This window comes from Choloepus didactylus, chromosome 12 (genome assembly GCF_015220235.1).
Source record: "Choloepus didactylus isolate mChoDid1 chromosome 12, mChoDid1.pri, whole genome shotgun sequence".
In the NCBI taxonomy this organism is placed as follows: Eukaryota; Metazoa; Chordata; class Mammalia; order Pilosa; family Megalonychidae; genus Choloepus; species Choloepus didactylus.
In genome coordinates, this window is record NC_051318.1 from 50,796,199 (window position 1) to 50,809,371 (window position 13,173).

At 34.3% G+C, this 13,173-nt stretch overlaps 1 protein-coding gene across 1 annotated transcript; it reads left to right on the top strand.

Moving 5' to 3' along the window:
* The first annotated feature begins 3,969 nt into the window (after positions 1-3,969).
* LOC119507359 (proteasome subunit alpha type-1-like) lies at positions 3,970-4,761 on the top strand. Its single transcript, XM_037800536.1, has one exon. The coding sequence runs from the start codon at positions 3,970-3,972 to the stop codon at positions 4,759-4,761; it is 792 nt and encodes a 263-aa protein (XP_037656464.1).
* The last annotated feature ends 8,412 nt before the right edge of the window (positions 4,762-13,173 follow it).

Sequence of the window (13,173 nt, forward strand, 5' to 3'; positions counted from 1 at the left end):
GCTCTCAGACCCCTTGGAATATCTTTGTCTAAAGTCCCTATAACTCTCTTGAGCAGTTCCCCCAAAAATGCAGAGTATCTGCACCTGTTGCTGTAAGAGCCATTTGAGTGTGCCTGTTTTTCTTACTCCTGTATGTAACTCCCCAGTAAAGGCTCATATCTCAGACAGTGCCCAGTGTCTTCTTTGGTCTGTTGGCTGGGAAAGCCCCCTTGGACTGTGACATTTCTAGAAACTGAAATAGGCTACACATTCTGAATCTAGTTCCTTTCCATTTTACATTTCACAGTTCAATCTATTTCAGGGAAACAACTCTTTTCAACACCAGCTTTTATTTTACTTTTATGACTTAATAATGATACACCTGAGTTTGTTATTACAATTCCTCACATGTATCTCTTTTCATAACTTATTTTCAACTTAGTCATCTAAGTTGAAAATAGTCCCTGGGAATGTCATGCAAATGGATTGTTTTCATAGTTTAATTTTCATTCACTAGGTAGTGGGCTTTTGGGCTGCTTTCAGTTTTTGTCCATTATAATTAGAGATCCTATGATCATTTACTTATAATTTGTGTCTAAATATATGTTTCATTTCTCATGAGTAAGTGGCTAGAAGTAGGACTGGTAAACCTCATGGGAAGTAGTACATAATTCTTATGCTAATCTTAACTAGCATCTACTCATCTCTCTCACAACTGGCTTTGCCAATTTACACTCCCATTCCCATTAGCAATTTAAGAGATTTCTAGTTGCTTCACATTCTCAGCACATTTGGTATTGTCAGTCTTCTCATTTTCAAACATTTTTGTAGGTATGGAGTATTCTTTAACTGTGTTTTGATTTGCATTTCCTTAATCTTTAATTATGTTGAAGATTAAGGAATATATTTTCATGAAGTGATTTGCTACCCATATATCTTCTTTGTGGAAGAATCTGCTCAAATCCTTTGTGTGTGTGTGTGTGTGTGTGTGTGTGTGTGTGTGTGTGTGTATGAATTTGTTTGTCTCCTAATGATTGAGTTGTAAGACTTCTTTACCTATTCTGAATATGAATTTTTATAAAATATATGTTTTGCAAATATTTTCTCACAATCTCAGACTAATATTCCCGTAGTTTTTTACAGAGCAAAACTTTTAATGTTAATGAAATCCAAATTATCAACTTTTTTATTGTTTTCTGTAACACAAGTTCAAAAAGATTTTATCTTTTGATTTCCCTTATAAATTTTATATCTTTAGCTTTTAAAAAATAGATCTATGATACATTGCAAGGTTTTCTTTTTATTTGTTTTATGTGACTAAGGGTCAAGATAGATTTATTTTTCAGAAGTATGTACAATTTTTCCAGTACCATTTGTTACAAAAATTATCATTTCACCTTGTAATTATCTCAGCACTTTAGTTTAAAATGAACTGACCATATATTAGCAGCTCTATTTCTCGATTATTTATTTTGTTTCATTGGTCTATATGTATATCTTCTTTGTCAATTTCACACTCTCCTTAATAGAACAAATTTATGGAAAGTTAAATCAGGTAGTGTAAATCCCCCTTTTTTTCATTTTCCAAATATTCTGTGTATACTAGGTAATGTTCATTCTCAAGTAATTTTTGCAATTATATGGCTAATATCCACAAAATGCCTGCAGCTGTTTTTCGTTGGTTTGTTTGTTTTTTTGGTTGGAATTGAGTGCAATTTTAGATCAGTTTGAGGAGACTTGATATCTTAACCACATTGATTCTTGTCATTGTTAAGCATGGTGAGTCTCTCCACTTATTTAGGTCTTCTTTAATTTACCTCTGCAGTATCCTGTGGTTTTTAGTAGACATGTCTTGTACTTCTTTAGTTAAAGTTATTCCCTCGATATTGGTTTTCATGATATTGAAAATAGTACTGATTTTTTGAGTTATAATTGTTTATTGATGTTCAATAATAACACAATTTTTATATAATAATATTTTATTCTGTGAATTTTTTAAAGATACTTATTTGTTTTATTAACTGTTTTATAAATTGCTGTGGATTTTCCATATCAACTTTCTATATCGACATTCATGTTATCTGCAAATTAGTAAGGTTGTTTTCCTTCCTTTCTAATCTGGATGCCTATTATTTCTTTATCTTACTGAGTTTTATATCTTGCCAATATTAAATTACAGTCATTAGAATTTTGAATACAATGTTGAAAAGAGTGGTATGTATATTCATCTTTGACTTGTTGCCAATCTCAGGGGAAAGCATGCAGTGTTTCACCATTTAATACGATCTTAGCTGTAGGGTTTCTTGAAGATGCTTCTCACAAGATTGAGGAGGATCCCTTCCATTCCTAATTTTCTGAGAGTTTTATCATGAATCAAAGTGAATTTTGTAACATGATTTTCTCCCACTGATTGAGACAATCTTGTAGAGCATCAGCGTTTGTATAGTAGATTGTAGTTTGTTGAATTATATTGATTTTAGAAGTTTAAACAGCTGTATTCCTGCAATAACGTTTACATTGTCATGATATATGGTTACATTTATATATTGCTAGATTTGATTTAATAATATCTTGTGAAAATATTTTTTCTTTGCTCATGAGAAATAGTGATTTCTAATATGCTTTTCCCAAAAGATCTTTGTCTCTCTTTGGTAAGGGGGTAATGTCAACCCCATAAAATCAATTAGGCAGTTTATTTCCTGAAAAAGTTTGAGTAGGAATGGTACTACTTCTTCATAAATATTTGGTTGGATTCACCAGTGAAACTCTACAGTTTACTTTATTAGAAGGTTTTTAAATTCAAAATTAATTTTATGAATAGATATGGGTTATTCAAGTTTGATATTTCTTCTTGTGTGGTAACTGTTAGTTTGTGTTTTTTCAAGGAATCTGTCCATTTTATTTAAGTGGCAGTGTTTGTTGGAATGTAAAGTTGTTCATTTTCATAGTGTTTCCTCATTATCCTTTTAACATCTGTGGGATCTCTTTTCTTTCAGGGCTTTAAATGTCTTTATCCATTATCATCTAGCTTGCATTGAATGTGTGAGGAAGTCTTCCATCAGTATTTTTTTTTTTCCTGATGTATTGTGCTTATTTATTCTTGCCAAATCTAGGATGATTTGAACATCAAAAATACATAAACTTTATAATGGAATATTCATGGAATAAAATAAATGGTCATGTACATATTTGTATAAATGATTGAATAAATTATTAAATAGAAGCAAAGGGAAGGTTGCTTTATAGTAGAATAACCAACTAATACTTGCAGAAGGAATAAAAGAGTGAGGTAATCATGATTTTCAATGATAATAGTAATAACTGTGTGACCACAAACTTAATAATGGATGCTAAAACATTGAGTAAAAGTTTTAGGGGGTATAAAAATTTATACAGTATCTAATATTCCCACACAAATTAATTATTAAATAGGAAGGTACACAGAATACTTTGTAGTGGATTAACTTAAAGACCATCTTAACCACCTAATGCTATTTAACCTCACCAAAATTGAGAGAAAGCTACACCAGGTGCCTTTTAATATTATGCACTGAGAATGGAATTAATTCAAGTCTGTGGTATTCCTTCTAAAAATATATAATCTGGATTTATTAATGATATATTGTGGAAACCCAAATTCAGGAATATTCTACAAAATAACTGGATTGTTCTCTTTAAAAATGTCAGAGTTTTGAAAGACAAAGAAACACTGAGAAACACAGATTAAAGGTGCATGATGATTAAACTGATTGCTGATCCTGGATTGAATTTTGTACCAGTATAAAATATAGTCTTATATCACACTCCCAGGACAATTGATGAAAATTGGTGATATACTGTGGGTTGGCTAATTCTATCACCACAAAAATATTGTATCAATATTGTAGCCATTGACTTTGATACAGGTACTCACGTTATATAAGAGTCTATGGGCATCGAGTCTTGACCTGCAGCTTTTCTGGAGGCCTCAGCCAGTCCCATGCCGGAACCATGTTTTGCAACCAGTATGACAATGATGTCACTGTTTGGAGCCCTCAGGGCAGAATTCATCAAATTGAATATGCAATGGAAGCTGTCAAGCAAGGTTCAGCCACAGTTGGGCTGAAATCGAAATCCCGTGCAGTGTTGGTTGCATTGAAGAAGGCACAATCAGAGCTTGCAGCCCATCAAAAAAAAATTCTCCATGTTGACAACCATATTGGAATATCAATTGCAGGGCTTACTGCTGATGCTAGACTGTTATGTAATTTCATGCGCCAGGAGTGTTTGGATTCCAGATTTGTATTTGACAAACCTCTTCCCATGTCTCGTCTTGTATCGCTAATTGGAAGCAAGACCCAGATACCAACCCAACGATATGGCCAAAGACCATATGGTGTGGGACTGCTCATTGCTGGTTATGATGATATGGGCCCTCATATTTTCCAAACCTGTCCATCTGCAAACTATTTTGACTGCAGAGCTATGTCCATTGGAGCCCGTTCTCAGTCAGCACGTACTTACTTGGAAAGATGTATGTCTGAGTTTATGGAGTGTAATTTGAATGAACTGGTTAAACATGGTCTGCGTGCCTTAAGAGAGACACTTCCTGCAGAGCAGGACCTAACTACAAAGAATGTTTCTATTGGAATTGTTGGTCAAGACTTAGAGTTTACGATCTATGATGATGATGATGTGTCTCCATTCCTGGAAGGTCTTGAGGAAAGACCACAGAGAAAGACACAGCCTGCTCAACCTTCTGATGAACCTGCAGAAAAGGCTGATGAACCAATGGAACATTAATTGATAAACCAGACTAAGTGTGTATTATCAAATACGTAACAATGCAGGAACATGTACCAGAATGACAATAATCTATACTTTGAATCAAAAGATGCTGAGTGGTGGAATGGTGTGTTTTAGGAAGGAAGTTTTTTCCAAGTAACCTAACTGAAACCATATAATGGGGTGCTTTTTTTCTTTGAGAGGGGCTATATAATAATTTTCTAGAAAGTATAGGGTATCTGCACTACTGTTTTTATATGAAGAACCTAATGTCTTTGTGGTTTTAAATTCAACTGTGAAATAAAATTGTTTCACCTGAAAAAAAAAAAAAAGAGTCTATGAAAGTAGACACTGAAACATTAATGAATACAAGAGACATGATGCCTACAAATTACTCTCATATGGTGCAGTTTACATATAGAATATACATGTATGTACATACACATAAATGTCTATGTATATGTATAATACATTGTATGAAAATGTATAGCTAAAGAAGCAAACTGTGAACACTTGGTGAATGAAAAAGCTCTTTGTAGTTTTCTTGCAACATTTCTGAAAGTGTAAAATTATATGAAAAAATCAACATTTAAAAAAACACCCTTGTGTCTTCATAAATCAACTTAAAAGGCAAGGTTTTGGAGATTTTAATAATATAGCTTGGCACAGTAATTCAGAAATAATATTTGGGGTAATGCAGCTTTTCTTTTTATTGCTGTTGTTATTCCCACAGAGACAATAACCACAGCAGATTTCTCCATTAAGTGTCATCATCTGAGGAACCATCCATGACTTTTCTCACTTACCCTCACTTACTCTTAAAATGAAACACTGGTTATTTTTATGGAATTAACAAGAAACACCTGACATTAAATTCAACATGATTTTTCTCTAATATATTATACCGATCTCTTGGGAAGTCTGTCTATGCATCTATTTTAGTAAACCATTTATCCAAATCTACAACACTGGATCTCTGATTCTTAGAACAGATACCATCTTTCAGATGAATTTAACTTTACAAAATAAAACACTATTTTGTCATGAAGGAGAGTTTGGATAAGAATATTTTAATCTAATTTTGTCAGATACTTAGTGGGAATTCCTTATGGGGTCCACTATTTTATAGTCTCTAACCTTAATGTTTAAGAAGCATGAGTTTTATCTTTCCCTTTGGTTTCATAGACAATGCCACAAATGACAGTTCTTCCCCACTGCCACTTTAAATGGAAAATCTCAAGACCGATATCTTGCCACAGTGTTATGACAAATACCACCCAATGTGTTGCCTTAACAATATTGGCCAGAATTTATTGGCTCATAGTTTTGAGGCTAGAAGAAGTGCAAATTCAAGGTATCAGCAAGAATTGTTTTCTCCCAAAGTCTTCAGCATTCAGGTGCTGGCTGCTGGTAATCCTTGGGATTCCTTGGTTTGTAGCTCAGCCCTGTGTCACATGGAGATGCCCTGTCTTTTATGGACTCCTCCAGTTTCCACAGACTTCTAGCTTCTTACACATGGCCTTCTCCAATTTCTAGTTTTGTTAATGCCCAAGTAGACTTGTTGCCTGATATGCCCAGAAGTCAATGTTCTCACACCAGGATTTTGAGAAAATAGTTTATTGTAAGGCAGCCCAGCAAGGAAGCTGGAGCAAGCTTCTATCTGTCTCCCTGAGCTGGAGGGCTTAGGGATTTTTAAAGTTTGATTTGGGTAGGGGTCTGCTGCATTGCTATTTGGCTTGGGTGTATCTGCTACTGATTGATTCCCTATTTTGAGGATTGGGTTGTGATGTTGCCAGAACTTAAAGTGGTCTTACCTCTCGCTTTTGCTTAAGGTCCAGTGTTTCTCCTCCCTGTTGTTTCTGCTCACTTTGATTCCATTCATGGCTTGTTTTACATTCTGGTGTCACTTTATGTTCAGGTTTCTCCTTTCTGTGTGTTGTTCAATGACTAAGACTAGTTTTAGCCAGTTCTGTAAGGAAAGAGGAAAACAGGAACTTGACCTGCAGTGAGGCAAGTACCTCATTAATAACCCCATGAAGGCAGGTTTTCTAAGAAAGGGAAAGTGGAAACTTTTGCAAGTAAGTTAGTGAGAAGACCCAAGAAAGTGAGCTAGCAGGTGGCAGTTTCAGTTTTGTTTCTTCTTTTTACAAGGCCTCTAGTAATACCATTTAAGGCCCACCCTCCTTCAGTTAAGCCACACTTTAAATAAAGTGACATCTGCAAGAGGTTCTATTTATAATGGGTTCGCACCCAGAGGAATGCAGATTAAGATGAAGAACTTGTGTAAATTGGGGCACATAATTCAATATACCACAACTTATAAAACTTTGAAACTAACCTAGAATCAAGAGTGAAGAAAATTAGTGTTTTCAGTATATTCCATTGTATCATTCCAATACAAAATGAAAAGTCATATTCACCTGAAATAACTATTTCTTATCAAATACTGGATATATACCAACTAGCATATTAGATATAAAAATGCTAACTGATATAATGTATATCTTCAAGAAGCTAAAGACCTATCAGGGTGCATAGATATGTAAGCACAGTCTGAGAGTGTCTTTGTCAATTGTGTTAACAAAGTTTTTGAAAGCCTAGGGAAATCTGTCACTTGGTTACATACAAGTTTTTGAGCCAAGTGAACAATCTATTTTGTTTCCTGTTCTGCAAATAAATTGATTGATTTGACTAATTCTAGCAATCTGTCAAAAAGTAGTGAGAGAATCAAAATGTCTTCTTTAAGGAATGTATAAATTTATTACTTTTCTAGATGCAAATTGTCAGAGTTATTTAGTCTGAATAAGAATCATTACAAATATAGGAAATGCTTGTATATTCAGTTTATTTTTGCACTTTTTTTTCATGTGGACTAACCTCTGAGTACCCAGATTAATTAACTAATCACAGCAGTTTCAAGTTTCTATAATGCTTTCTGCTGTATCACATCACAGACTTGTTTGGTTTAAGATTTATCTTGGGGTTTGAGAGCCAAGGCTGGAACACAGTGAATCAAGTGTTCTATTTCTGCATGAAATGATAGATGTTGCTCTTGCTCAGAATGACAACACTCTGCACTGCTCCCAATCTGTAAATTGTTCCATTTGCTTGGCATAATAAGTATACTGATGTATTTAATTCTCCCTACCAAGCACATGCTGTGCCATTCCTCTTTTTTAGCCAAATATACCAGAAGTCATAACTTCTCATCAATATGGAGACTAAATGTGATCTCTTTCATATGCAGTGCTATTGCTCTGCTGTTACTGTTTTTAAGTTGTTGTACTTTTTAGTCCAAGATTAGAGATGTATTTGCTGTGATTTTTTTTTTTTTTTTACTTTTATCAACTACTTACTCTTAGCCCAGCAAACATACTGACAATATAATTGTGTACAATCTGTGGTACAATCTGCATAAATGATTTAATATTTATAGAACTACCACTTATTTTCAAAATGTAGCCTCATTTCCCTAACTTCTTTCCATGTACTTCAAATGAAATAAGTGTTGTTTTGTCTTCTACATGATACAAAATGAAATGCTTCCTATATTATACTAGGCAATAGTACCATTCATGATTTTTCTTTATCATTTTCCTCATTCTGTAATGTTTTTCTTTGATGAGCATGAGCTGTCTTTATAGTTTCCAAAAAATAAAAATAAAAAAGAGCATGCCTCAAGGGTATTCATTTTGGGAACAAGGTTTGGGATCCTTAGTGTCAAATGTTAGTCATTTCCATTAATCTGTTATATGACCAGAATCATATCTACAACATACTTTTGTTGTCAGGGACTATGGTCCAATCCAGCCATCTGCTTGATTTTGTAAGTAGAGTTTTATTGGTACACAGCCTTAATAATAAGGGGGTTGATCATAAAAGGCAGCTCATGCTCACCCCCTATGTCTGTGATCCTCCTTCAACATGGGCAAGCAGAGCACATTTCTTCTCATGGCAGTTGCAGAAGTACAACACAAGCACAATTGCACAAGCATATTTTGGACAACCATGGGCATCAAATCTGCTAAAATTTTATTGAGAAATGCAAGTTGACTGATCATAAGTTCAGATTTGGGAAAATAGAGTCCAACTACTAGGAGGTAATGGCTACTCACATGGCCAGGTTCAGCGTCAATCAAGTGGGCAGTATTTCTCTCCTGCCATGGAGTAGGTGACTGAAGATTTCTGGAAGATAATTTAATCTACCCAGTGCCTCTAGTCCAAGCACTGCCTCAGCACCCCATCAACACTAGTAGCACCAGATTCATCACTGAAAAAAGTGGTTGAAAGTGAAAGAGAAGAAGAATTTGTTTTGGAATCAAATGAGAATAATCAGTTTCATACAAGTCCTTAAATTGTCTAAGTTTAATTTCCTCCTCTTTAAAATGGCAAAAAAGTGCACCATGGGATGGTTGTTTGAGATGAGCAGATAGCATGCGTGCAACCTAAGTTACCATTATCAGACCAGGGTTTAAAATAAAGTTTAAAATACAAGTTACCATTATCAGACTAAGTTTTAAAATATAGTTTAAAATATAGTACCTTTAACAGAATTAATTAATGCCTAATTACCTCCTTTCCCCTGAGGAAACTTCTTAACTTAACTTCTTAACTTTCTTAAGTTCCACTTTCCATTGGGTGCCTTGTATTTTCATGAAAACTTCTGGTCAGTTCCATGGACACATTCATTCATCTACCATCACTTCTCACCACTATAAATTCTTTCTACAAATTATTATTGTATCTCATAGGTACCACCTACTGCTAGAGCTGCAAATGATGTATTATTTTGTGTAGTAGGGGGATGCCTCTCCTTCCACTTGTGCCATGACATTCTTTTTATTTCCCATTTTCCATTTCTATGAAAATGGGGGCTGGGTAAAGAAAAAATTCTATCTTCATAACACAATGGCAAAATATTAAGCCAGATTTTAAGATATTCTTCTTTGAGAATAAATTTCCCTGATGGGCTCCTTAGTCCCTCATATAAACAGACTTTTGTCAAGAGAGATACTTCAGTCTATTACCAGACAAATCCAGTGAGCTTTAAAACCCAATGTTGGATTTAAATTAGATTCTTTTACATAACTTCATCTTCATGGATAAAGCTTTCACTATTTCACTTGGGACTCAATTCTATAACTATTATCATTTAAATGACTTTATATTACTCAATATTAGTTATATAAAGAAATCATTTAAATATTATTTGCGTTACTATGAACTATAATACCTTTTGTGTAACACTAATTTGTCTGAATGCAAGCATTCATGAATTGTTTCTGAAATAGAAAATTTACAGCAGATTAAAATGATTCAGTTATTTTAATGGAAACAAATGCATGTTAAGAAATAACGTAAAAACATTTTTAAAAGAATATGCTGTTTGGATATACACCATGATTTTCATTGAAGTATGGGGTATACTTGCACTTGAACAGAAATGGTTTTCATTCCCAAAGATAGCCCTCTGGCTATATGTTGCCAAATTGTTTTAGAATTTTCGTGGTTTTGAGTGACAAAACAATTACTATTGGAATCTCTTGCTGAGTGACAGATAATATGACCTTAAACAGAAAATCCTAGAAAGGAGAACTGTCTTTCTTTGTCAGAGAATCCTCTAAAAGTGTGCCATTGTATGGAGAACCAATTCATTTAGTCAAGAAACTGGGACATCTCTGACTAACTTTCTATCTGACCCCATTATAATTCAATTTTTGTGATAGAGATGAAAGTTTTCTTTTTTCCTTTCACCTATTTGACTAACTTAGAAGAAAAAAAAAGCCACAGTGAAATAATAATCACGAAAACTATAAATAGATACTAAAATAAATATTTTAACATTTTGAGAAAAATCTAAGGAAATATAGGAAACTCTAATATTATAAAATACCTATAAACATGGTTTTAATTGCATTGCAGTACCATTTAGAAAACTGCCACTTAAAATTTATCTACAAGATTTTTTTTCAATTGTATTACTCTCTTGTTTTTCTTTCTCTTACATAATCACATATTTGTATTTTAAATGAAGAAATCCTTAATCTATCAGTCAAATTGGGATTAGATTTCTGAAAGAATGACACAATTTAAATATTTCTTTCTGACAGGAAATAACTGCACTAAGTGTAAAACAACATTCATCCTGTGGATTTGCAGGGAGATTGAAGGTCCCTGGGCCTACCCTAGACTGAAGTAGCTGTTACTTTCTCTTTCAGTTAAAGATGTGGAAGTATTACATACTATAAATGCTCGAGAAATCAATTCTGTTGCAAACTGAACAGAATGCATGATAAAAATATTAATAGGCATGGAACATTCAATAGAAAAGGTAAGAGAATGTTCATCTTAAGTATTATAGTATTTAAAAACCTTCCTATTGTCTATAATTTGAAAATATTTATTGCATGCTTGCTTTCCAATCCTACCTTCAGGACATACATTTATATGCATTTCTAAAACTAAAATAAGCATTCCCTTATAATAGTACTTCCTGAAAAATACTTGTCTCCCTCTCAATATATAAAAAGTGCTGCCAACTTCTGATTAAAGAAACAGATTAAACATACTCATTTTCTTATTTGTTGTATCAAAATTCCACTGAAACAAACTTTAAAGTCCTAAACCTGGAATAAATAAAGAAAAGAAAAAGAGAGTGAAGGAATAGTAATTAAAATTGGAGGTTGAAATACAGATGCATGGATGGTCACTGACTTAGCAGCCCTGAGAAAGCTGACTACTAAGTTGGCAGTTGGGAAAGTCAATAAACAACTAGATTTACACTGCTCAGAAATTTACTCTGCCTGATTTTGAAACAGACTAATACATGAGATAATCCAAAGAACCTACTATTATGTTGTCAACCAGTACCTGCCATAATAATGAATTAGGACAAGCTTGTGGCTTCCTAGTTCTAATCAATTCAAGATAAAACCATAAAAGTAAAAAGACAACACAAATTCCAGGAACAACCAAACAATCAAAAGCAAACAAACAAAAAACAGAAAAATACTTGAGAAACTCCTATGGAGAAAACAAACTCCATAGTGTAGGTTGGGATAAGGTAGTGGCTGAGGTAGACCGTGATGTGACACTAGAAGTTAAGGTTGAAGAACATTTCTGAAATTGCTGCTTTTTTCCTGTTTCTTCCTTGTCTGGGGATAACTGCTGCCTGTTGCTTCTCCACAGAGTTTGTGATAACAGCCTGTTACTGGAGTGCATGGTATCCGCTAGAAAAATATCAAGACAAGACAAAATCACTGCTTGGGTGAGGAGTAGAAGTAAATGAGTGCCAGCTAGCCTGCTGCCTTTAGGTACTCATTGTTTTACCCCATACTCTGGGACCAGTAGGTTGTAGAGTAATGGGCTCTTTGCTCCCAATACAACTTCTTTCTGAGGTTTAAAAGTGAAACCCTTGCCAGAGGGGCTACTTTAAACAGAAAGCACAGCTATAGTCATCAATGTTGTTTTACTCATGTGGTGTACTTTTGAATTGCATAGAGTGGTAAAACAATCTGAGCTGTCATAGGAAGCTTATAAAGCAATTTCACTCACAAACATTTGTAGATTAAACATTGAATTTGTCAAGAAAGTGTTATAAAAATTGTTTCTTGTTTCTTCAAGATGGCTTTCCTTCAAGTGTTTATAAAATACGTTTTTCAACGAAGCAGGAGTTTTAGCACATTAGAAAATTTTATATTTCCTAGAAGTTTACAATTTTGTAATGATATGAAAAACACTCTTACACGTAATTTTGTTCATATAAGAAATTCACTGCTTTTGGTTATATGCGGTTAGGAAATATCACCACGTAATTTGTTGAAGTAAATCTTTAATATCAACATACATCTGGAAGTGTGCTTTTCACTCTATGTGGTAGGGGGCAGTTGTAGTGCGGTCTACAGTCTTTCCACAAATGACACAGTCTTCCCACAAATGACAGTTGTATCAGCCTGGTGGGATAAAATGCAAAACCCTAGTAGATAAGGGGATAGCGGGTACATTCCTTCTTCTATTTTTCCGAGCATGTTTAAATATTCACTGGAGACATGTGACTCTGGCAGGCATGTCTTAGGACCTCTAGCTCAGTCCTACTGATATATCTGTCCCTGGTGGGGAGGGAACAGGGTTATTCCACTAAGGCAGCACACACACACGAGAGAGGGTGCTGTATGCAGAACACCTCTTTATTTTAGCCACAGATTGAGACCCACTGTCAATGGGGAACTGATGCCCACTGGAGAAGCTGATCTTGCTCTTCTCTATGTGAGTATAAAACATCTTTCCATCTGAGCCTTTGTGAGCTGGCCTTTTGCTGACAACCCTGACACCTGTATTGAAGTTTTATCTCTTTAGGTGTCTCTCCTTCTGACCAACATTATATTTAATTTGCTTAAGGTATAAAAGTAATAATTCACTACAGTAAAACTG